The 27,362-nt window shown below is 35.0% G+C and overlaps 1 protein-coding gene and 1 long non-coding RNA gene across 8 annotated transcripts in view; one reads left to right on the top strand and one right to left on the bottom strand.

Moving 5' to 3' along the window:
• LOC147822595 (uncharacterized) overlaps positions 1 to 27,362 on the top strand; it is a 51,260-nt gene that overhangs the window by 18,707 nt on the left and 5,191 nt on the right. For 2 of the 7 annotated variants that reach the window (XR_015445400.1, XR_015445399.1), the window contains exon 5: positions 930 to 8,444. The exons of 1 other annotated variant lie outside the window; for it this stretch is intronic. Coding sequence is in view for 2 of the 6 variants with exons in the window: in XM_087196028.1 (XP_087052154.1) it covers positions 15,465 to 15,512 (48 nt within the window). In the remaining 4 variants the exon portion in view is untranslated. Of the gene's footprint in view, positions 1 to 929; positions 22,623 to 27,362 lie in introns of those variants that run through there. 4 more of the 7 variants (XM_087196030.1, XM_087196028.1, XR_015445398.1 and 1 more) reach the window with 3 other exon arrangements.
• LOC147822594 (uncharacterized) overlaps positions 19,687 to 27,362 on the bottom strand; it is a 23,248-nt gene continuing 15,572 nt past the window's right edge. Inside the window, exon 2 of the long non-coding RNA XR_015445401.1 lies at positions 19,687 to 27,362. This is a non-coding gene — a long non-coding RNA (uncharacterized LOC147822594).

Here is a 27,362-nt window from a genome sequence, read left to right as displayed (position 1 = left end):
TGAAAGATTTGTAAGAACCTCCTGCTGAAAATAAAAAAAAATATTCACAATTAATTTTTGGTAGAAATTAACAAGCTTAATCTCTAATTTATAAGGAAAGGAAAAGGACTTAAAATAAGGAGACAATTTTTAAAAAGAATGAGGTTGGAGAACTTAAACTATCAGATAATGTCTGACTATAAAGTTATACTAATTAGTATAAAGCTGATGCAAAGACAAATAGACCAAAGAAATTAGCAGGCTTACATATATACATTCACCTGATTTATGACAAAGGTTCTATTGTAATTCATTTGAAAAAGAATAATCTTTCTAGTATAGGGTGCTGGGTCAAATGGATATCTACAAGGCAAAATAACACGAACCATAGCATCTACTTGATTACTCAAAAATCAACATAAGGGCTGAGATTATAGCTTAGTGGTGGCAAAGCTCACGTTTAGCATATACTAGGCCCTGTGTTTGATCCCACTACTACCAACCCCCTTAAAAATTACTTTGATACACATCTTAGACATAAATGTAAAGCTAAACCTGTAATATGTCTGGAAGAAAACAAGATTATCTTCATGATCTTGGGGTACACAAAGATGTCTTCAATGAGACATGAAAACACTAACTATAAAATAAAAAACAAATTGGACATTATCAAAATATAACCAGGCATGGTAGCACACACCTATAATCCCACCACTCAGGAGGGTGAGGCAGAAGGACCACTTTTACTTTGAGGCCAGCCTGAAACTACATAGCGAGACCCTGTCAATGGATAGAAGGGGACTAGGAGATGGATCTCTTGCAATAGGAAAGTGGTCCAAGGGAAAAGGTGTGAGGGGTAAGGAAGAGGGGAAGGGGAAATAAGTAAAATAAAAATATGTTTTTACTGTTTAGTTTGTAATCATAAACTTAAGAAAAAAAATTTTTTTTAGTTTTTTGTGGCAGTGTCTTCCTTTGTAGTTCAGGCTGGCCCTGAACTATGTAGCCCAGGATGGCCTCAAACTCATGGTGATCCTCCTGCCTCAGCCTCCTGAGTGCTGCAATTATTGCCATCAGTGAAGAATTTCCCAGTGCTTGCCTTCTACAGAATTATATCACAGGTGATGTTTCATAAAGTGGGCAGGGGAGTAAAAATATTCCATTTAAGTATGAAAAATACTATATCCTATGTCCCTATCTTAAAGATTTATAGCAAACTATAATGCAAGACATTGAGAAGTTACGGCTTAAAGAAACAGGTCAAATTTTGTATAACCAAGAATTTCCAAAGCTTATTAAATAGAAATAATTTTTTCTTCTAGAGAACACTTAGTAATATACCACAGAGCTACTTGTAGTCATACCTTGGTACTTGATTGCTTTGAAATTCATCAATTTTGGGTTCCCATCACATGAAGTATTGTTTTTCACCCTTTAACTTTGTTTTTTTCCACCCTTTAACTTTTAGTCTATGAGTTTCTTTTTTTTGGTATCGGGGATCAAACTTGGGACCTTGTGCTTTCGAGGCAAGCAGCAGAACCACTGAGCTAAATCCCCAGCTCTATGAGTTTCTTTTTAAATTAAGTGTGTTTCCAGTATGAAGCATATTGTTGGATCTTGCTTCTTGACCCATTCTGCCAGTCTATTTCTTTTGACTGGTGAATTGAGACCATTAACATCTTGTTGTTGGATTCTCCCCTGTTGCATTTATTTCCTTGTTGTGCCTGATGGATTCATTTTGCTGGGCTTCCTGGGGTTGTGATCCTCTTTGTCTTTCCCTAGGATATTGTTTAAAATTTTTTGGAGTGCTAATTTGGTATTCATGAAGTTCCTCAGGTGCTTTTTGTCCAGATTTGTTTCTTTTCTCTACCTGCTTGTAGGATTATATGCCTCACTTATCTGTATCTCAAGTTCTTTTCCCCTGCTTGGGAAGTTTTCTGCCATTACTTCTGTGAACAGTTTTTGTATGTCATTTGCACTCTCTCCTGTTTCTTCATTGACTCCAATCAGTCTTGTTATTCTTCTTTGCATCATGTAGCTCCCACTGGGTTGATTTCTCATGGTCCCTTACTATTTTTTATTTTGTACTGGGGATCGAACTCGGGACCTTGTGCTTGCAAGGCAGGCGGTGGAACTACTAGCTAAATCCCCAGCATCCCTATTTTTAAGAAATTTTTCTTTTCCTGGTCACTAACTGCAATCTTGTCTTCTATATTTGATATTCTGTCCTCACATTGGCTCTTTCTGCTGTGTAAACTTTCAATCTAGTTTTTAATCTCCTAGATATCTGTTTGCATCTGATTTATGGATTCCATTTGTTTCCTATGCTGGGATTCCATCATGCTCCTCAGCTCCTGTATTTTTTTAATCTGTGTCTGCTCTAGACTTATTAATCATATCTTTCACTATGAACACAATCTCTGTTTTTATCTGCAAAATTATTTCTGATTTCATTTTTTCCAGGTCCTCTTTCGTTGCCAGTTCAGGGAGTCTAGGTGGTTGAGTATCAGATTGTTCCATCTGGTTTCCCTGTGGAGTTGCCTTAGGTGATCTGGAAGTCCGTTTCTGAGACTTGTTTACATGTTTTCTCATTTTAACAGATGCAGCCTGCTATGCCTTTGTTGAAGTGACTTTTTGCTTGCCCTGTGGGCTTCAATTCTCAGCAAGCCTCAGAGGCCTTCTCTCTGCTGCTCGCTAGTATGCCAATTCCTGGGTTCAAACTGGTGGCCTTCTGCATCCCTGAGCTGCCCTGTTGTCCGGGGTGGGGGGGTTCTGGCTGGGGCCTGTGCACACTTAGGATGATATCTGGGCGTGCCTCTGGCTGGGGCCTACCCACCTGCATAGCTGTTGTCTGGGAGGGCCTTCGGCTGGGGGCTGTGCAGCCAAGTCGCTGGTGTCTGAGTGGGCTTCTGGCTGGGGTCTGTGTGCACTTACACTTATGGATGGTATCTGGGTGGGCCTCTGTGAAACTCATCAATTTTGATACTGAAGGCATTTTAATGCGGAAAATTTTGTTGGGGGTACTATACTTGAAGAGCAAGCTAGAACTTGTCACTGTCAATTGCCTCATGACTCCATATCCTTTCCAACTAAAACAATTTATTTGGTACTCTTTGCACCTTCTGGAACCAATTAACAGGGTATACTGAGGTACTACTGTATTACAAAACATGCTTTGGAGCATTATCCACCATACAATCAGTGAGCTGAAGGACATTCAAATTTACTCTTTCTTCCTACAGTAATCCTATCTACTATATATCTAGTATCACTTTCTAACACCTTTATATAATGCCCTGAAGTATACTCCAAATACATCATGCCTGTTTTGTAAATATTCTCATCAGTTCTTATATCCTTATCTTCCTGCTAATTTGGCTACTCAAATTCATTCATGACTTTAAGACAACTTCTTTTAACTTATATCTAAGTATAACAGTGCATGATGTGGTTTCTAAAAACATCCCTATAAAATGGGTAACAACTCTCTTGTTCTGGGTGTTCTTGAGTATCAGTTTCTATGACAGTGTGATTCCCTTTCAAGTACATTGGAAGTGCTTTTCCTTGGTTTTTCCTGCAAAGTCAATAAGAGTTAGAAAATAATTGTGCTCATTTTGACTTGCAGTCATTGTCTTTTGAATACAGAAAACCACTTTACAAATTGAATTATACAAGTAATCAAATCAGCTGGGATCAATATAGATACATGAATTTCAATGAATAAGCACTTCACTTCCCAGTACAAATGAAATAACTGACGGCCAAAAATTAAAAGTTTATAATAAAAGGATAAAGTGACAGGGCCAAAAGAGCAGATATAAGCTAGGAAGAAGTTGGCATCTGATAGAAATTTCAGGTTACTTTTCTTTTATTAAAAGCAGCTTCTCCTGTAAGGAAAAATTGATTAACTAGAGAAACTGACAAAGATCACAGGAACCTGGTCAATTTCTCTTAGCAGCCAGTTCCACTTGTTAAAGACTCTGAAGCAGAAAGACACAGATTATCAATTTCCTACAGTAGCTCTTTACACCAGAAAGGCGGGTAGGGTGGGCAAAATGACATGAACAGCAAAAATGAGGGGAAAGATTTTAAATAGCAGTGTTTTAGAGATGGGAAATAATAGTGCAGAGGAAACAAAGGCTAAGGCAGTTTTATAATACAGAAGGCTATTTCCTTGATCTTTTGGGATGTCATATGTTATTAGCTAAAATAAAATGTTCCAGTGTCTGCTGTGTCCAATCTCAATTCTGCATGACATTATCTTAGGAATAGGCCAAATACCCAGGAGACAAGAGAAAAATATACAGCATGAACACATAACAACAAAATAGCATTTGGCATATATTTTAATATATGGGGGAATAAAATTAATAATCACAGATTAAGGATGACCTCTTCCCGGTGGCTGTGTTAAGAAAATAACAACTTAAGTAGCCATGATAAGAAAAAGGATAATTCAGTTTGTGAGCAGAGGGGGGACCTCAGTGTACAGAGAAAATACCTATGTGACAAGTGAATGTGGATAAGCACATAATGAATCAATCACTGTAGTGAAAGAAACATGTAAAGACAGTATGAAGACTATTTCCTTCAATAGTAAATGAAAACTGGTCTTTTAAAAATATAGGTAAATTTCTACAGTGTAGGATGAAACCTCAATACACTTGCCACTTAAATTTATGTCAGCAAATGACACTCTAGTCATAAAAAAGAGTATATACATTTATGTTCCTCTGAGACCAATTTGGGAAGATCAAGTTGGAGAGGCTCCTGGAAATTCCCTATGTGACACAAAATTTTAAAGATCAAAGGACAATTTCTACCTTTCAAGATCTATATCATTTTCCCTATCCATGTTTTTTCCTCCTTGCTCTGCAGCAGGACAAAACACTATCCTTCCTCAAAGACAGAAATGATACTGACAAGATACTTAATATGTCTTGGCTATAGATATACATTGAAGAATACTTGTGTAAACCCATAAACTTTGATAAAATTATTTCATTTTATTAAAGGCAACTACATTACAGAATTTTAAATATATTTAGAAGTGAAAGTATCTAAATAGCAAAATTCAATTCCACATTAGCTAAGAGAAAATATATTAACTTGCCTGTAAGATTTAAAAACTAGGTAATGATGATCTAAATTTTTATTCAAGCTAAATACACCAATCATTTCTGTAATTTTTATATGAAAATAAAGACACAGGGACTGTGGGATGTAGAGCACATTCTCAGTGTGCTTGAGGCCCTATGTTCAATTGAAGGAAGGAAGGAAGGAAGGGAGAGAGAGAGAGGGAGGCAGGGAGGGAAGACAAAGGAAGAGGGAAGGGAGAAGGAGGGGAGAGTAAGAAAGGGGGAGGGAGGGAGGAACATTAATACCATTCTGTTGCCTTTTTTCTCTAACCAGATAACAAGTTTTCCAAGAATTTAAATTAAAAAATAAATAAATGGCTCACATATTTAATTAGTGAAATATGAATGGATTAAAGTAAGCAATAGTTTGTTAAGTTTACTCTTACTTAAAGAAACGTACACTTCATAACTTGGAATCTGATAGTATGTTTCCCTATCTTTTCTTTTTTCAACTTCCAAATTAATTATCTCTTATTAATTTGATTAGTCTTAAACACCTCTAATTTATAATGGGCAATAATCTGAAAAAGGAAATTGAAAGTTATTTTCCATATTTGTGCAAAAAATTTTAAGCAAAGAGCATAAAGCAACTGATTAAAAAATAGCATATTTTAAAAGTTTTAACAAAAAAGAGTAAGAAAATACACTAACAGTATGCAACAGTTACATCTGAGTGGAGGAATAATGGATAATATTTAAAATCAGTTTTATACTCTGTCTTTAAATTTCCTATAGTCAATATATGCTCCTTAGTAATCAGAACAATTAAAAATATTAAATTTTTTCATTCGGCATTCAGTCTATATTGTTACTTAAATCTCAAATAATTTAGTGGTAATTTCTTACAGTCAATGTTTAAACCCTCTAAGAACATTTTTTGACTATATTTGTGTCTAAAAGATGCAGGAATTAATTACAAGGCATTATACATTTGTTAAAATGCCTACCAAAGTCTATTAAATCAGAGGTTCACATGGCATTTGTTTTGTCCTCCAGGGACATTTTCTGGTAGTCACACTGGGGTGCTATGCTGCTGACATGTAGAAGGCAGTGGTCAGGGATATCTGCTCACAGGCCCAAATGGTCCAATCTGACCCAAAAGGCCCAGATTCAGAAATTCAGCTGCAGATTAAGCTTGATTTCTCTTTGCTAATAAACCTAGTATATGCAACTCAAAGCATAATTTTTAGGACACTCTAGAATTCAGACTTACAGTCATTTTCCCATACATATTATTTTTATTTTCTTCCCTTTTACACAAGATAAAAACACCTTTCTTTTTTATGCTTTTCATATTTTAATTCTCCTGAGGTTGATTTCCAGGGATCAAATGTTAGTGACATTTTTAAAAATTAAAGATGCTCCATTTTGTACCAAAGATTTTAACACTGAAGGTAAAGTTATAAAATAAACTGAGGGAAAGATATGTGTGGTGGCACACACCTGTAATCCCAGCATTCAGAAAGGTGAAGCAGGAGGATCACCACAAGTTTGAGGCCAGACTGGGCTACATAGTGAGTTCAAGGCCAGCCTGAACCACATAGTGAGACCCTGGCCAGCCTGAACTACACACCAAGACCTTGTCTCAAAGAAAAAAAAGGAAGGAAGGAAGGAAGGAAGGAAGGAAGGAAGGAAGGAAGGAAGGAAAGGAGAGAAAGAAGGGAAGAAAGGAGAGAAGGAAAGAACATGGAGTTCAATGTTCACTGGACTTGGAGAGAGACTCAGATAAGTCCTTCCCCTCTTATAAACTGTGGATATTTTAGACTTAGCAGTACGGTAATAAATGTAACACAAAAGCCATTTGTTTTTAAAAAAAGAGCAGAAATCCAAAAATGTCCTGGGCCTCCAAATACAGAATTTATTATATATTACTTAAAGCTTCAAACACGTTCTATAGACCAGTGGTGGTGAGCCTATGGCACCTGCATTGCAGCGAGCTGTTTATATCATTGAAAGCCCTAAAAGGTTCGCCCTCACTGTCCTAGAGCATATGAATCTAGCTAATTTCCTATTATCTAAGTCATTTTATCCAGTGAAAGACAGGAAAACATATTGTCAGTGTATTATATTTTTTCTTTGTTCAAGAAATGTTTTGTGTAGAATTATAAGGAAAATAAATACCTTAGTACAGGAATACAAAATTTGATAAAACAATTTTCATTAAGAGTCTACAATTTGGCAGGAGAAACAAGAAAACAAAATATAAGAGAAGTCAGACTGGGCCAGGGATTTATTTAGCTCAGTGGTTTCGCCGCCTGCTGCACAAGCACAAGGACCCGAGTTTGATCCCTGGTACCAAAAAAAAAGTCAGACTGGTGGGCCAAGCCTGTAATCCCAGCACTTGGAGACTGAGGCAGGAAGATCCCAGCAAGTTCAAGACTAGCCTGAACTACATAATGAGACCCTGTTTCAAACAAACAAACAAACAAACAAAGACAGTCTATGATACATGACTGATTACTTATAAGGAGTTTTAGAATTTATGAGAAGGAATTAAGCAATTATAGCCAGAATAATGAGAAAGGATCTCAGAGAAAAAAGGGCCTGACTCTTGCAGTTCTGAAGGAAGACAATGACTTCCACAAGTGAATACAGGAAGAAGTTTGGGAGGAAAGCAGTACAGTTTGTGTCAAGTTAAGGGAAACAACAGTGTAAGGTAGGTCCAACAAAATGACACATACTACTTTACACAGCAAACAACTGAAACAAGAACTACATGAAGAAAAGCAGAAAAAAGTAGATTCAATCAGATCATAAAGAACTTTGGATGTGTGAGACCAAAAGTGACTCCATTTTGTGAATGTGGGACCAGAATGACTCCATTTTGTCCAAAATGAAGCAGTCTCCTTTGTTCTCTCAAATTAGTGCTTGAACTGGGACAAAGGATGTAATCCACAACTCAGGATTCCTAAGCTCATTACTCAGCCATCTGTTTGCCCTAGAAACAAGTGTCCTGGGCCCACTATCTATAGGACAATCTGTTAACGTGCTGACTATCCACACAAGGTGGTCATGACCATTAGTCAAGATGTCTGTTGACCATCAGTACGTGACAGTAGACCACTAACCTTTGTCCCCATTTTTCTTGTAAAAACCTATACGTAATCCCCTTCAACCCCCAATGAGCCTAGCCAATCAAAATTCTACACTTCATACTTGCTAAATGTTAACCAATCATATGGCTGCTAATGACCGAAGCTTGCTGTAACCTCTATAAAAACCCTGCTAATTTGGAACTCGGGGCTCTCAATCTTGATCCGCTGTGTCGGTGACAATTGAGAGTCCCTGCTTAAGCTTGAATAAATGACCCTCGTGTGCTTACATCGGAAACGGCCTCCTGATGGTCTTTGGGACTTTGTAATCTGGGCACAACAGATGCATGGCTAAAAAGTCTCTAAATTTTGTTCAGAATACAAAAAGCCAATGAAGCATTTGAAGGTATAAACATGCTAAAGAAATTCATAAATAGTAATGTTTACTGTGAGGATTTATAAGGATAAACCTGCCTGTTCACAAACTGACCTCCTAGACTTCCACCACTCCCCCTCCTCCCTCTATTCTTAAGCTGGAGCCTTAGCCACAGGACCTTTCCAGGAGGCTCCTTCACTTCTTGGAATGCTGGTTTGGGATGACAAATCCCTAGGTATTTCCAGGGCTCATCTCAAAAGCTCTCTTCCTTTGTAAAGCTTCCCATGCTACTAAAATTAGGGGCAATTCCTACCATACCATGCTTATCCTGACACTTAGCATTCTCTGGGAATGCTCTTAAAGATAGGGACTGAGTATTTCTGATCTTGAAATTTTAATTTTGTAAAGCTCATCTCAGTAAGCTCTTTTCTCTCCTGCCACAGAGTGTCTACACACAACCCCTTCCACTGTTAAAAATGGCCTTTTCCTTATTTTCCCTATTTATTTGTCTTCTCAGTCTTTACATCTCATCACAAAATTCTCAAAAAGTATACCTTTTCTTCATTGACATACAGCAGTGTGTATGACTGGACTGTCTCCCCAACTATTCTTTGGCTCCAATGGGGTCAGGATCCTTCTCTGCCTTTTTTTTTTTTCTTTTTGAGACAGGGTCTTGCTATGTACCCCAGGCTGGCCTTGAATTCCTGGTGATCCTTCTGCCTCAGCCTCCCAAATCTTGGGATTACAAACCTGTGCCACCATGCCCAGCCCTTCTTTGCTTTTTGTTCACAAATGAATCTCTAGCACTTAGCACAAAGTAAGCACATTAATATGAAGTTAATATAGCTAAAGGTGGCCAGAACTGCTCTCTAATCATACTAACTCAACTGTGTGAAATTAGGCCATTTGCAATTCATCATCACTATTACAATAATGACTGGCTGTAGAATATGGATTCTCTTGTGTTGGCAGAACAGAAGCCTTGGTAGAGGGATTTTACAGCAGTGGCCTTGGATGATCAATTAGGAACCATTTGCAATTTGGTGGCAAAGTGTAGTCTATTGGAATTGGTAGTTGTAGGAACTTAAGTGTTAGCAAGAAGCTAAAATAAAATAAGTAAAATAAATGTTAATCTGGAAAAATTTTTGAACCAAAAAGGAAAAACACAGTATTATAATCTAAACATAGTTTTTAAATTATTCTGTTAAGTTTGCTTACATATTTAAAACATTTTTATAATATTTTAAATCTACCTGTTACATGTTTTTGTCTTTTAAACAAGTAACATTTAAAATTTCAAAATATTAAGTACTACATAATATTCACTTTTATTATCTTTTAGATACAAATTATGTCGTCTAAAATCCTGTTAAAGCTAATTCCATGACCACAATGCTTAAGTTTTTCAAATCACAGCCAACAAGAATAACAGATTTAACTAAATGCACGTGGATCTTAGTAGAGATTACCCATTAAAATAATGAAATGCTAGCAGAAATCTAGCAATCTTATACTATGGTTTATAGTGTTTATGCCTTGTGCCACTTAATGTGTATATTCTTAGTAATCCTGGAAAACAAATCAATATCATAAACAGTTTACCTAAACAAGCAAAATAAGGCATTTCTAAATCTATCAATATTTGTTTATTTTCATTGTCAGCCTACTTCATGATTCACTGTGTGGTTTCAAAAGCTTTCCTGGTAAAAATGTCCTAGACACACCAAACATGGTCTTTTTTTTTTTTTGGTACCAGGGATCGAACTCAGGACCTTGCGCTTGCAAGGAAGGCAGAAGCACCACTGAGCTGTATCCCTGGCCCAAATCATTGTCTTTAGAAGACAAATGATGTGGAGTAAAACATTTATATGTACTTTCTTTGGCAATTTAGTTAATAACAGTTAAGTGTGTAGAAATTTCAAATTATCTGACCATCCAATATACTTGTCAAGAAGTAACTGTCCTCTTTAATGTTAGGGAAATCATTGGCAGCAGACTTAGAAAATGTAAAAAAAATTTAAGCAAACCTGAGAGGAAAAAAAACAGTGAAAGACTTAATTTGACTTTGCTAATGTCCGAACATATAAAGTAGGCTCCTTTTTTCACAATGGCAACATTACACAGATGTTTCAAAAATAAATTCTAAAATAATTTTTAAAAATTCTAAAACTTTATTATCTGTTATTAACCATTTCTCAACTACGCTCTTTAACAAATGACAAATTCTGCTAAAACTGGCATTTCAGCTGAATGACTGCTCTTTTCTGGTATCAAGTTAGGGCCTCAGGCTTCCTTCCGGAAAGGGAATGGGAGGGGAAATAGAAGGGAAGAAGGAGATTAAATAAAAAGACCACTTAGGGCTACAGTAATTCCTGGTAAGCTGGGCATAATTTGGAAACAGCAGAACAAAATTAATAATTTGGATAACTTCTTTTTTCAATTTATAGCTAAAGACTGAGAAATGTAAGTAAATCAAAATAATGAATTATTTTCTTTTAAAATTTCACTCTGAAAACATTATTCCATATCTTATGAGATTTTTGGATATATATTGAACATTAAATCTCATAAAAATTTTGAATTACCTTTAGGAATATTAATGGTTTGACAGTGAGCTAATACATTTGAAACTAAAGGCAAAGAAGATGGAAAAGTGGTCATCGCCTAACAAGATAATCTCACAAACATCATTCAATAATTTTAAATATCAGAGTATCTTTAAAAATAAAGACCTAACCTTGAAAAAATATATACTGAAATAAATGATTCTCACTGATTTGCTCCTTCATATAGTTCAACTACATGAAAAATTATTTTCTATTTGTTGTTAAGTTTATTTTAAGGGGAAGAAAATCAAGAAACCAAATCATTCATCAATTTTATATTTTCCACATGAAAATAGGCAACAATACATCAAAGGGTGTTTCCTCCTTCCCCTTGCCCAAATAAACCTGGTACTTTTGACAAATATGAAGACATTTAAAGTCAAATACGTTCATTTTAGAAACTTAAATGAAAGTTAAAGAAAAATTCTGCAAGAAGTAAAAGAGTTATAAAAAGGCAAAGTCTTGCTTGCCTTGGTGGCAATCTCAGCATTCTGGGATCAAAAGTTGAAGCCTAGCCTGGGCAACTTTGTGTGGTAGGGGCCCTGTCTCAGAAACTAAAAAGAAAGAGATGGAGAAGTAGCTAAATGTAAAGGGCCTGGGTTCAACCCCAGTCCCACAAAAAGGGGGAAAGGAACTCAACTTTTTCACCCTTCAAAAAAAAAAAGTGCTACTGAGGATTAATCTCAAGGCCTTCATACTGAGCTACATCCTCAGCCATTTTTATTTTTTTAAATAGGTCTCACTACACTAAGCTGCCTAGGCTGAGCTTGAACTTGAACTTGCAATCAATCCTCCTACCTCAGCCTCTCAGCATACTGGGTTTACAGGTATCTGCTACCATGCCAGGCTAGCTTTACACACACACACATGCACGCACGCACGCACGCACGCACCCCCGTACCGGAGATCAAACTCAGGACCTTGCACTTGCAAGGCAGGCGCGGTGCCACTGAGCTAAATCCCCAGCCCGACTTTTCACCTTTTAACATCAAATTTTTTTTATTTTAAAAGGAAAATATGTATTACAAAAAGATTCTGATAGCAATTTTTAAAGGCTGTTATTGGTTTAATGTTTTATTTTAAAACTCACAGTGCCAGCATACCAAATGGATTGTTTCAACAACAAATTTCAGTACAAGGTTCAACGTTTAATATTGTATTTCATGAATACTTTTCTATTCAAATGGTAAATGAAGGAAAATCATGGATTTTATAACAAAATTTTGATGACATACATTAAAATAATACAAATTTTAAATTCAATTAAGTAAAACAGAATTGAAACATTCAGCTGTAAAGGACACAAAAAATAAATCACTTACTATAAAACTGAATGTCAATGAAAGCATGGATCAATACATCAAAGACTTCACTTCAAATCCTAGTTCTTGAAAAGTTGGTAACCCACTGTCATGAACAGAACAGAACGTTAAGTAGACTTTTTCTGTAGTGCAACAAACAAGTTGCTCATCTAAGTTTCAAAGATTTTTTAAAAACGTTAAGTTTTCTTCATGTTCATCCTAAAACAGGACCAAAATTACATTCTTATATATCTAGTCAACCAAATTATCTTGTATTTATAGCAAAATATGACCAAAGAGTATTGCCTTTTCAAGATCTACAAATTTGCTGGGCTTGGTGGCGCACGTTTGTGATCCCAGCACTTGGGAGGCTGAGGAGGAGAATGGCTGAAAGTTTGAGGCCAGCCTCAACTACTATATAGTAAAACCATATCTCAAAAAGAAATGAAAGATCTACAAGTCTATGAAAAGGAAAGGAACAATATTTATATAACAATCTGGAACATTCTATTGAAATTTTAAAAATAACAATGTATATTATACCTTAAAATAACATTTTCCTTGTAAGTCTTTAAAGTACCTATTTGCGTAGAAATATCATGTGCCAATGAACAATGTATTTTAAATATCATTGACAGAGGGGATACTTAGGAACCTACCACTGCTTCATGTATTTTATTATTTGGAGACAGCTAATTCACTAAAATAGAATTCAAACATTTGAAATATAAGAACAAAATCACTTCATCGATTAAACATTAAATGGCTCCTAGTAAATTATAACATCATGATTAAATCACCATATTAGAACTAAACAGCCAACATTCATCCTCATTTAACTCAACTGGAAGTAACAGTCTGTTGATGCTAAGTGTTATGATCCAGATACTATGATCTTTCTCCTAAAGAGCTAGCTATATTGTGCTTACTATTATTAAGAAGTGAGAGAGGAACAAAAAGAAATATATCTAATTAATTAATTCTTCTTTATATTTATATGCCATTCTAAATTGTGTGGGGTTTTTTCTACAAGCACTTTTCCCTAGTTAAAATCATCCCAACCGCCCCTTTGATTTTCTTTTTTTTTTTTTCCCTTGATTTTCTTTACATTTTAAATTCTGGGAAACAAGCTACGGTTTAGAAACCTCAAAAGATGCTAAAAGATAAACTGACAGAAGAGTAAGTACACTGAAAAACTACCATGGTATAGATACAAAGGTCAGTATTGTTTTAAAAATCTATTTAGCAATATTTTTTTTCTAGCCTTCCTTTTTATTTTGATACTGTTGTGCCCAGATTGTGAAGTCCCAAAGACCACCAGGAGGCCGTTTCCGATGTAAGCACACGAGGGTCGTTTATTCAAGCTTAAGCAGGGACTCTCAATTGTCACCGACACAGCAGATCGAGATTGAGAGCCCTGAGTCCCAAACTAGCAGGGTTTTTATTGAGAATACAACAAGCTTTGGTTATTAGTAGCCAGGTGATTGGTTAATACTTAATACATATGAAGTGTAGGGTTTTGGTTGGCTAGGCTTTGGGGGTCGAAGGGGATTACGTATTGGTTTTTGTAAGGGAGAAAGGGGCAAAGATTAACGGCCGATTGTCACATACTGATCGTTAGCAGACCCACTGACTAATGGCCGCATCTATCTTGTGTGGATAGTTAGCTCATTAACTGCTTATCTTATAGATAGTGTGCCTGGAACGCTCTTTCCCCGGGTACACAGGTGGTTGGGTAATAAACTCAGGAATTTCAAGTGGTGAATTCCTAGTTTAAGCACAAATTTGAGAGAACAAAGGAGACGGCTCCAAAATGGAGTCATTTTGGTCCCACAGTACCAGGGATCGAACTCAGGATCTTGTGCTTGCAAGGCAGGAGTGGTGCTGCTGAGCTAAATCCCCAGCCCTCTAGCCTTCTTATTAATAGCATGGATGCAAAATAGAGTTATTCAAAACAAATACATTAATGTATAAAGCACATGTATTAAATAAGAGCATATTTCAATAAATAGCTTATAAATGTAAAACTTTGACATCATCTTCATTGAGATTCACTTCAGCCCTTATCTGTAACGAAAAGGGAAGTCACATGACTTAAGCAATGAAAGAGAAAAAAGTTTCCTTTCCTTTCTCCAGGAAGAAACAAAAGCTTGCTAGTCTTAGCTATCCAAAGCCAATGGGTGGGGCCTGTTAACCAAAAAGCTGTAATGAGTTGAGGTTAATCTTAACAGAAGTTCACTTTAGCCTTCTGAAACCATCGAAAATGTGAACATAACCAGCACTTACATAAGATAACATTTCATATAAATTAAGTTTCATAGCTACAAAATTTTGCAGGACTAATTCAGTTTATGAACAATGTTGCTGCTTTCCTTGGGATAAAATCACCTTAACTATGATTCCCTACACAGATATACATCCCATCCCCCACTGGCACACATATACTTCACAAGCCTCTTGAATAAATAAGAGTATCCAATGTCCAGGGTGATGGGTGGTCCTGAGGTCCTGAACCAGAGCTGTATATTCTTAAGGGATGCTGAGATAAGAACAAAGTGTTTCGTGTTTGTTTAAACCCGGGTCTAGATGTAAAGTCTTTACACCATTATTGGTACAGCCCATAAACTTGTGCTATTATTGATTTAGACAAGTGCCAGCATAAATGCTAGAAATTAAGTACATCAAATAAAATACTTTGAAGCTTTTTATAACTCTGATTCAAATTAACTAATTCAATTTTCTTAGAGCACTCACTAACTTTCAAAGATGTAAATCTCAATCTAAGAGCAGCATATTAAGCTGTTTTCACTACCAACAGGATACTTCCCTAATACCATATAAAATAAAGTGTATTTAAATAAAATTATATACATATATCAAAAATGCTACAATGAAATCAAAAACTTCTCAAGATAATGAAATTAACCCATGTGAAGTCACAATCAAGTATCAACTATTATGACCACATTTATACTGCAGGCTTTATGTAAGTCCAATATAAAGAAAATTTTCTGTTTATTGGTTTTGTTTTCCAGAACAGACAGCAGGATTTACAAGTAGCTCACGGAAAAGATAAGCAATGAATAGTCCTGACCCTGGCTTCTCGGGCTTGATCAAGTGGGTCTGCAACCTGAGCCAAAGGGCGCAAATTCCTCACCATTCAAAATTCTTCAATGGCATGAGAGCAAACAATGAAAGGGGCAAACATGCAAATCCAACTACCCCTAGGTCTGGTATTCAACTAAAAATTTTAATTAGAAAGATAAAAAGATGAAGCCAATGCTGTGATTAAATTTCAGATGCACTTTGAACCAATCCTAAAAAGGGAAGCTTTTTTCCCTTGTTAAAATTGAAAAAGACTCGTTCACCTTTTTAAATTTATGGCTTTTCACTGAACTATGTTAGGTATGTGTCTCTAATATTTAATCTATTTAATTAATTTTCAAGGAACAGTATTTCTGTACTGTAAACAAAATCACATATTAAAATCAAACTTAGAAAAAAAATTATATAATTCATCACAAACTTTAGAATATGTCAGTGACCTAAATATTTAAAGTGATACAAAAATAATCTGTATTATCAGACTTTTGTTAGAGACTGAACCAAAGATAAAAACAATCCATCTGAATGAAAAAAAAGATTCAAGAATGTAGACACTGTAAGGTCTGAGAACATTCTACTCACTATTGCTAATTCCCTAGGAAATTACAAAGTAAAGAAATGGTCAAGAACAAGCCCTGATCAAAGTAAAATTTGGAATATATATCAAATAGCACAAACTTACTGTAAAACTAAACAATCAGGTTGATTAGCAAATTACATTCACAATATTTTAAAATATTAAGATGGTTACAACAAAAGATTTAAAGAAACTGGTAAAAAATTAAATATATAATATATATATATATTGTTGTTTTTTTTTTGAGACAGGGTGTCGCTTAGCCTTTCAGGCTGGTTTTGAACTATGTGGCCCAGGCTGGCCTCCAACTCAGGGCAATCCTCCTGCCTCAGCCTCCTGAGTGCTGAGATTACATGTGTGTACCGGCATACCCAGCTAAGTATATTTTTAATAGTACAATAAATTAATATTACTTTGAGCACTGGCAAAGATAATTTCTCCACATGAAACCGGAAAATTGTATTTTAATAGTATAGAGAAATTACTGTGTTTGATTCAAAAATTTTAAACATTTAATATTCATCATAAAAAGTTAATAAAGGTACAGGACATGTTGGTGCACACTTGTACTCCCAGCTGCTCAGGAGGTTAGGGAAAATCATAAACTCAAGGCCAACTTGGGCAATTTAGAGATCCTGTCTCAAAATAAGAAGGGGTTAGGCCAGGAATTTAGCTCAGTGGTTCTGGCACCTGCCTTGCAAGTGCAAGGTCCCGAGTTCGATCACTGGTATCAAAAAAAAAAAAAAAAAAAAAAGGGTGAGGATGTAGCTCAGTGGCATAGTACTCCTAGTGTTCCCCCATGCAATTAGTAGAGCCTAAATAATCTCACTTTGTAAAAAAAGAAACTAAGTGATATATAGGAAAACTGATCCTTTACTTTTATGCCTTTTATGAAAAGAGTAAGAATCAACTGAAAAATTTTTATTGTGTGTCACAATTTAAAAAATTGAAACTCTACAGGAAGCAAGCCGAATCCTTTATTTTTTTCTTTCTTTCTTTTTCTTTTTTTGGTTTTGTTTTGTTTTTGAGACAGTGTCTCACTATGTAGCCCTAGCTGGGCTTGAACTCAAAATTCTATTACTTCAGCTACCTGACAGCTGGGATTACAGGCATGTACCACCACATCCACCATAATTCTTTTTTTTTTTTTTTTTTTTTTTTTGGTACCAGGGATTGAATTTGGGTCCTTGCACTAGCGAGGCAGGCAGCGGAACCACTGAACTAAATCCCCAGCCCCTCCACCATAATTCTTAATGTATCATCCAACAGTTCTTTATATTTAGTGATCAATTAACAATAGTTGAATAGAAAAATCATTGAACTACAAATTTTCTAGAGTAACCATATTAATTTCTGTTGTTGTTCCTTTTTTTTTGGTACCAGGGATTGAACTCAGGACCTTGCATTTATGAGGCAGGCAGCAAAACCACCGACCTAAATCCCCGGCCCCTTTTGTTTTTTGAGACAGGGTCTAGCTATGTGATCTGAGCTATTCTTCAACTCACCTTGATTCTCCTGCATCACCTTTGCAAGTGCTGGGATTACAGGAATGTGCCACCATGCCCACAACCATTTTCTTATAAGTTAAAACTTTGGGGCTGAGGATGTGTCTCAGTAGTACAACATGCTCAGCAATATAAGGATGTGGATCCAATGCCCAGCACCACCAAGAAAAAAGCCCCCACACAACAAAAATATGAGTATCACTAAGCCTAATTGTCCTTTAAGCAAGCACTGAGTTTATATTGTATAAAAAAGTACCATAAGGATAAATGAAATTAAGATTGAATATTAAAAGTGCTTATGAATTAATATCTCATTCACAAGCACAGGAACTACTGGTGTAAGGGCAATTTCCAGGCAGAAGTAACTAAAGAAAAACAATCAGAAAAAACATGGCTATAAATGTGGACCTTATTTGAGAAAAGATATATCTGAGACAAAGTTAGTTAACCAGCTAATAAGACATGTCAAACATCACATAAGTCAAATGAGTCTCTCTCCAAGGCTGACTGCAAATGAGCATGAGAGAACTTTCTGAAGTAATGAAAATGTTCCATATCATGATATTGGTGATGGTTATACAATTTGCCAAAACTCATCAAATATATACTTACTTGGTAAATTTTATTGTATATAAATTATACCTTGAAAAAAACTGATGCAGCAAGAAATAAAATTAAGGACATAAGCTTAAGAAATCTAGCAACTGCTGGGCATGGTGGCACAGGAGGATCACCATGAGCTCGAGGCCAGCCTGGACTACATAGCGGGACCCTGTCTCAAAATAAATAAATAAATAAATAAATAAATAAATAAATAAATAAAATGAAAAACACTAGCAACCATTTATATGGTACAAGTATTAATAAAAATAGTGTTCAAATAATGATTAAATCTAAAGTCTGGATTATAGCCTTAAATTATTTTCACATATTTTTATTTCAATCCATCTTTACCATAACCCTCTAAAAGAGGGATAAAACTACTGACCACATTTTACTAATAGGAACACTAACCCAAAGCAAGACAGGCCCCACACACCTCCTGGAGCCCCACATCTTCATTTCCAATGTTTCTCCCTAAACACTAACAGAGTAACTTACCTTCCCCACAGATATCTAGTTAACTGGGATTTGATCACTGGTCTTTTGTATAAAGTCAATATGTAAAGCCTACATACTACTATACATTATAATCTCACAATGATTAAATAATTATTAATACAGTAATAGATATTAAATCATCACAGCAGGCCTATTTAAAACAGTATTTTTTCCTTAGCTTCTACTGAGCAACATGTAAACTCATGATCCACACCTAAAAAAATAGGTTAAAATATCTCATGGCACAACAAATTATTAAAACAAAAATATCTACATAACAAAAATTATTTCCAAGCTGCAATTTATAACCTGATATTTTAAACTGTTTCTGTTTTTGCGACAGGGTCTCACTATGTCGTTCAAGCTGGCCTGGAATTCTTGGGCTCAAGTAATCCTCCTGCCTCTGCCCCCCAAATTGCTGCAATTAAACGTGTGTTAAACAATGTCCAGAAGCTGGACATGGAGGCACAAGCCCATAATCCCAGCACTCAGGGAGGCTACAGCTGGAGAATTGCCACAAGTTCAAGACCAGCCTGAGCTACATAGTGAGTTCAAGGCCAACCTGAACTACATAGCAAGACCCTGTCTCAAAAAGCAAACAAAAAATATTCTATATACCGCAAAACTATAATAAAAAGCCTTAAGAGTTCACAGTAATAAAAATTAAGCTATCAGTAGTATATAATACATCTCGCCCAATTTTAAAGAAAGCTCATTAAAATACACGGATTTAATTTTCAACCACTGAAAATAATTTAACAATGATCTTAGTCTGGCACAGACCAGTTTACATTTTAGGTATTCGACACATACACAGTAGGCACTCTATATAAAATTATTATTCTTCTTTACAACAATCTGAAAAGTTAGGTATCATTCATTACTTCACCGTTTACACCTGATCACAGAAATAAATGTAAGACTAAGTGTTTCAATCCCCAGTACCAAAGAAAAAAAAAAGACTAAGTGTAATATCTGTAAATCTTATTTTATTTTATTTATTGGGGGGGGCAGGTACCAGGGATCGAACTTGGGACCTTGCGTGTAAATCTTATTTTAGAAGGCAATTCTAATTTGGACTGTCATACAATCTACTACTTAAAGGATGAATCTTGACATAGCAAAATGCAACTTAATTCGTTTGTTATTTTAACACTCACTAAAAGATCATTCACTAAATGTACCCCACTAGTTTACAATGTATTTTCTCAACATATTACTGTCAGCAGCTTTTATGACATAGTGAAATTATTTTATGGAATAATATAAATCACATTTCTTATAAACTCTATATAGTACAATGCCATAGCCCAGAGTAACGACATATAAAACAAGATCAAAGTCTTGTTACTTAAAATTCAAGGTTAAATATTTCAAGGTCTGAAGAGCTAATAATCACTGATAAGATATTTATTTCATACTTAGTCCCAAATCAATAGTACATAACATTTAAGATAACTTTCCAGTTTAATTCAATTAAAAATATTTTCATTTTGTTTAGTTATACAGTTCTTGGTTTAGGTATAAAAATACAGTACATTATATTTTTACTTAGCAACTTTTAGGTTAATCACAATACCAAAAAATTGCTCAGTTAAGATATACAAATTGGGCATGGTGGTACATCCTGTAATCTCAACATTCTGGGAGGCTGAGACAGGAGGACCATAAATTCAAGCCCAGGTTGGACAACTTAGTAAATTAGCAAGATCCTGTCTCATAATAAAAAAATTAAGAAAGGGCTGGGAATGTCATATAGTGCAAAAGTCCGAGGTTCCTTCAACCACCACCACCAAAAAACAAAAGAAGATACATAAAACTATCTGCAATATTTATGTAACTTCTGTAAAATACAATATTTATGTAATTTATATAAAAGAATTAAACCAAATACAAATGATTCACTACTGCATAAACAAAAATTACAGTGAAGGATTTGCTTTTTTACTATGATCAGTGTGGATAAAAATTAAGTTTGTAACTTTTCATAAAACCCAAAACTGAGATAAGTTAAATACAGGTTAAAGATTAGTAAATACTTATAAATGCTTTGTCACTTATGTTCTTAAAAAAAATTCTTTGATTTACTGTCTTTTATTTGTTGTGAATGAACTTTTAAAAAAGGAGAATCAAAAATAAGTAAGAGTATACAACACCAAAATATTGCCCTAATGTAAACTATGTACTTTGGATGATTATGATGAGTCAACATTTGGTCATCAATTTTAACAAATGTATTGTACTACTCTGGTAGAGGATGGTGGTAATGGGAGATTATGCCTGTGTAAATAAGGGTTACATGGGTAAAAAAAATCTCAGTACATTTATCCTAATTTTGCTGTGAACCTAAAAGTGCTCTTGAAAAAAGTCTTTAAAAATGTGAGAAGGTTAAGAATTAACGCAGTAGTAGAGCACATGCTTAGTATGTGCAAAGGTCTGGGTTCAATTCTGACCCAGCACACAAAAAAAGAGAAAGAGAAAGAAATATATAAAAGATACAATGATAGCTACAAAGTGTCTTAAATATGTACCCAATAAACATTTGGAGTTTAAGTTGAATAATAAAAGGCTCTTTTAAAATTTAAATACAATATACAAGAGTATGTGAAATGTGCTATCACTTGAAAATCAAAAGTATGCAATATCTTTAGAGCTACATTAAAGTCTCATAAAATGTTGATTTAAATGCCTTTACATGTAATTTTATGACTGAGTAATTCTAAAGTATTTAGTTTGTGATTCTTCTTTATGGATCAACTGGATTTTGAGTATTGAAATACATAACTTACTATAAAAGTGAGTTGTAAATGTTTATGATCACATTGTTTCCAAGATTTCTTTCTGTTTAATTTTTTTTTTTAAGCGGCAGCTCTGTAGAAGTGTTTGTACGCCTGATAGACTGGGTTCAATCCCCAGAACCAAAAAAATAATATAAAATTGTCATTTTAAACAGCTCTCAGACAAACAATAACCATATACATTCTTCATGTGAAAAATGTTATCATGCTGAACTATGATGAAAATGAATGCGACTGATTAGCAATGAAATATTATGAAAAGCCCTTAAACATAAATATACTGGAATGAATTTGTCTTCATAAATTATATAATTAACATTGCAAATATACAGACATGAACTCTACGCTAGTGTTTGAATTATGCGTAATACTTAAAATTGCCTTCTGGGACCAAGGATTTAGCTCAGTGGTTCCGCTGCCTGTTTCATAAGTGCAAGGATCTGAGTTTGATCCCCGGTACCAAAAAAAAAAGAAAAAAATTCCCTTCTAAGCCAAGTACTCAAAGAAACATAAGACATATAAAATCTTTGTAATATAGATATTTGTACTACTCATTAAAATGAAAATATAAATAAGAAATAAAGTATATAAGAAAATAGCAATATATGAAAAGTGATGACTTCAAAATAAAATTCACAAGTATTTAAGTTTACTATGTAATGGTAATTTCATTGCAGTCATTTTGAAATTATCTTCCCTTTGGAAAAAAATTTTTGCACAAATTAGGAGATATGTTTATATTAAAAATTTGTTTTTGTTTTTTTTTACTACCGGGGATCGAACTCGGGACCTTGTGCTTGTGAGGCAGGCTGTGGAACCACTGAGCTAAATCCCCAGCCCTTTATTGTATTTGATGACAAAGAATTCCAAGTATACATAAACCCAATATGTGACAGGAAGTATTATATAAATAAGCTGAGAAAGTAGTGAAAGTAATGGATTCTATACTTCTCCAAAACAAAATGAAATTCAAACCATCATATTTTTTAGGTAACATAAAGACTTTGAAAATAAGTACCAAGATCTATGTAACAAAAACCTTACATAGTAACAAACATCAACAAGCAGCTGTAGAATACTGTCCTTTTCAAAAAAAAAAAAAACAAACCCCAATATTTAACTACCATGCAATTCATCTAAAGTACCGTCAAATATTTAAGCACCCCCTAAAAACTTGTATTTCAAAAAAACTGCCAGTGACTTTTTCTAGCCAATTTAAACATGTTATCCTACAATGTAACCATGGATTCAATATTTTTAAACTTATTAATATAAGGAAACTGATACAAGTATTGTTAGTACTTAGGAAATAATTGTATCCTACTAATGAAGTCGGTTTAGTAAGAACCTTGACTTAACATATATTAACCATGTATATATTCTTTATTTCAATTGAAACAAGTGTTTGTGTTTTACATTAGATTCTTAAGAAATTCTTAGAAAAAATTACCCTATTTTGCAAACTGAATCATCATCAAAAATTTCAAATTTCAGTTGGATATTTTAAGGAACACTTGAAAAAATAGTACTGTGACAAAATTTACAAATATAATAATATACCTTTGTCAACTTTTTAAAGACCAAGTATTCATTATTGAACTCTATCAATGTTTCACTATTAACATAGGTCAGAATACATATATTCATTTCCCAACTACAAAAATCACTTACATCACAAGTTCACATCAGAATTTTTAAAAACTCATTTAAACCACCAATTGTCATACTATCCTCCAAGAGTTGACTCTCACTACATTTATCAACATGTCTAAAGATAGGAAAAGCACAGCACATACACATGTATTTCAACTTGAAGATTTAGAGATACTAGAGGAAAGTTTGATAATATCAATGTCAACAAATTTTAAATAGTATTATGCAACATTAAATATATAGTTCTATTTAAAAAGACATATCCTTTTATTTCATAACAATGAAATTGTTTTGAGATATGAAATTCTTTGCAGTAAATATTTTTAAAAGAAAAATATTCTAGGTACACTGACATGAATTTTTAAATATTATTTTATGGAAACTAAAAGCCAGATTTATATTTCCTCAAATATATACTATAAAAGTATATTCAGAATACTTAAAAAAGAAATTCAATGGCACATGTATTTCTTACCACACACACAAAAAACTGTCATATATTTAAAATAACTTGTATAGATATCAATACAGCTGAACATTTAAAATTTCTGATTATCTATGGTGCATATTCTTACATAACAATATAGTACATAGACATAATGGGGAAAATCTAGCTTATACATAAAACCTCATACATTTTCAAAAATGCTCATACAGTTAAAATGACAGCTAAAATACATTTTAATAAATTTTATTAAATGATTCTGAATTGCAATCTGCTCCTATAAACGATGTTCACATGATATCTATACAGACCATTTACAAGCATCTTATTATTTGTAGCTGCCTGGCTAAAATCAGTAGGATTCCTACCTTAGTCAAAGCAATTATTCATACAATTTTTATGTAACTTATGTAAATCTCAAAAGAAACTCCTTCAGTGAGAAATCATTTAATTCTGTCCTGGTCTTAAAAACAAGATGTATAAAAGAACACTAATGCTAGTCAAACATTTTTAAAAAATCAATGTTTATAATCTAGAAACTGCTAGCTATATGTATATATAAACTTTAGCGGTAATATAGTACTGTATTTAATTCATTGGATACAGAAATGTTTATTAACATATAACCACTAAATTAAATTTGGATGTCTCATGGGTCTCTATAGTAGCACTTAATAAAATGTTTTAATATACGAATATTTTTTGAAAAAGCAAGTTATAACCAGGTAGGATCAGACAAAGAAAAGTGCTATTTTTTCATTCATCTATAAAACAAATTTATGAGATCGTAAAGAACAATTTAACAACCTAAAGAAGGTTCCAAGAGGAAAGCAAGAGCCTGAGAGAAAATAGATTTACCAAGGATTTTTAGGCACTCAGTCTAAGGAGAGAAAGAGAAAAAAGCAGGTTCATTTTTCAATATAAATAGGAGGTGTTGTGCCCAGATCGCGAAGTCCCCAAAGACCACCAAGGAGCCCACTCCGAGGCAAAGACAAGAGGGTCGTTTATTCAAGCTCGAGCAGGGACTCTCAACCGTCGCCGACGCAGCGGGTCAGGATTGAGAGCCCCGAATTTCAAATTAGCAGGGTTTTTATTGTGGTTACAGCAAGGTTTGGGGATTTTCCACTTAGCAGTTATATGATTGGTTGACATTTAGCAAGTATGAGGTGTACACTTTTGATTGGCCCGGCCCATCGGGCCAAGACCGCGAACGACGGGGGTGGGGGGGTGGGGGGGTCGAGGAGCAATGACAAGGCGATTTTACGGCAAGAAGGAACAAAGGTTAGTGGTTGATTGTCATGTACTGATGGTCAGCAGACAGGAAAAAGGAACAGTCAGCACACTGACAGAATGTTCTATAGATAATGGGCCCGGGACAAACAGAGGATTGAGTCAGGAACTGTATATCATTACTTTATGGGCACAAAGGAAACTAGGGGAATAGTTGACTTCAGTGAAGTGGAATTTATGTCTAGACCACTTTACTGCCTTATTCTAAGATGGAGTCAAATTTTAAAATGGAGTTATTTAGGCCTCAGAGGCATAAAATTCAGTAGCTTCTATGTAGAATCATATTTGTGTGCTTAAACCCTGTTTCAATTCAGATAATGCTGATCCTTCCACATGTAAACAGCCAATAATGACGACTAGGCCTTTAGGAAAGGAAAACACACACCACACAACAAGGTCAGGAAGCTACCAAGCACTAGAGGACAACTGATCAAAACAGCATGGTTTCATATGTTCCTGTTGTTTATATAGATATTTGAAAATGATATTCCTAGGGAAGGAGGGGCTGCTGTAAATATCAGGAACATACAACACAGTATCAAATAAATATCACTTTTAAGCAGTAATTCTAAGTATTTCAAGCATGTATCTATGTCAACCTGTGATTCAATTCTTTTTAACTTAAGTGTCAAGCCAAACTAAACCTTAGTCCCAAACCCCCCATTCGAACTGAATTCACTACAATTTAAATTTCCTTAACTTCTTTTGAAGAAACAGGCTTGCAAGCACTCAATATCTTTTTATTATAAAAAAGATTAATTAATAGAATGGAATGAAAAATGTACTGTATTGTTTCCTGGACAAAATTTTTTTTTTAAATGTGAGGTAATGACATTCTGTTTTGTGGGACTGTGTGATTCAAAAGTTAATTACTCCCCTAGATTCTGTTGTAAATTTGATGGTTGGAGTGTGTTTGCCTCGGGACAATGGACAATCAGTAATAGGGTGAGGTTACTCAGCCATCTGTTTGCCCTAAATCCAAACTTCCCGGGGCCCAGTATCTATAGGACAATCTGTAAACAGGGTGGTCGTAACTGTCAGTCAGGATGTCTGCTGAACATCAGCATGTGACAATGAGCCACTAACCTTTGTTCTTTTTTTTTTTCTGTGAATCCACATGTTAACCCCCCCCTTAACCCCCTATAAAACAACCTCGGACTCTGAGCCAGGTGCCTCTCTGAGCTATTTCGCTTCGGGAGTGCCGTCTGGCCAGACTAATAAAGGTCTGTTTTCCAACATGGCCGGTGTGTTCCTTCCCGGGTGGTCCTCGCTGTAGCTAGCTCCTTGGAGCGTTTGGTAAGGCCTTGGTCTTACATTCTGAAGGCACCACTGGGATCCTCAGGTGTGCTCCACTTCAGCTCCTTGGAGCATTTGGTAAGGAGGCCCTTGGCCTTGCATTCTGGAGGCACCGCTGGGATCCCTGGGTGTGCTTCACTATAGTCAGCTCCTTGGAGCGTTTGGTAAGGCCCTCGGTCTTACAGTTTGGTATTTAAGCATCTTTAAAAATTACAACACAATATAAGCAACACTGGAAATTTACCCCAAGTAGCAGACTAGTACATTTGAAACACACAATCTTGAGCTGCCTTTGGCCACATGTTTTTTTTAGTTCAGCCTCTTAAAGGGACAGTATCCTTTGGACCAATGTCCCTACATGGAACACATTTCATAAATGTTTGATTTCTAAAAATCTTCCCTGGAATATTTTCAAATCCATTCTAGCCCTAGTGTTCTATTTGATTGTACTATGATATCAAATTAATTTCATTTGAATCTACAAATGACTACTGGGCAGGTAGCAATAAAATAATCTAGGAGAAGCTATTGTGACTAGAAGGGTGTAAAATACAGGGAACCTACACATTTCTTAGAACAGCAAAATGTTTTGTTTTGTTTTTTTAACTTCAAAATGGTCACTGTTTCTTCATTCATTTTTCTACCCATTTACTAGCCATAGGGGACCTATTATACTGTAATCCCTAATACCGGAAGCTAGGAGAACACAAATTCGCTGTTGAATGAAAAGGAGGAAATGCTAGTAACATCAGCCTGTATCCATATAGTGAAATATCAAAGATTTCATTTTCTGTTTAGGAAAACATATCCTGGAAAGGGCACATACACATGCCATAAAAACTGGATTACCACATGATTTTAAGGAAGATTTTCTCTTTTGATTTGCCTAGGGGCATATTATTGTATGACTATTAACATAACTACAGATCAGGTCCTCAAAATGGGAAAAGGTGAAAGGGGGAAAAAAGTTTGGCTTACTTGGTGTACAAATACATCCACTGGAATATCCAAGGGGCTCCCCTCTCGGTTTTTCATGGAGATGAATCCAAATCCCATACGCACATTGAACCACTTACAGTGGCCAGTTCCGTGCAAAACCTGGTATTCCTCCTGTGCCTGCTCTGGCAGCTTCCCGGGCTCTTCACCACCTTTGCTTGCCCCGC

Source organism: Heterocephalus glaber, unplaced genomic scaffold, assembly GCF_053883595.1.
Source record: "Heterocephalus glaber isolate CG9 unplaced genomic scaffold, H.glaber_assembly_v1.0 deba00001610, whole genome shotgun sequence".
In the NCBI taxonomy this organism is placed as follows: Eukaryota; Metazoa; Chordata; class Mammalia; order Rodentia; family Bathyergidae; genus Heterocephalus; species Heterocephalus glaber.
The sequence above is the reverse complement of the archived record's forward strand: the minus strand, read 5'-3'. Positions and strand labels throughout refer to the sequence as shown.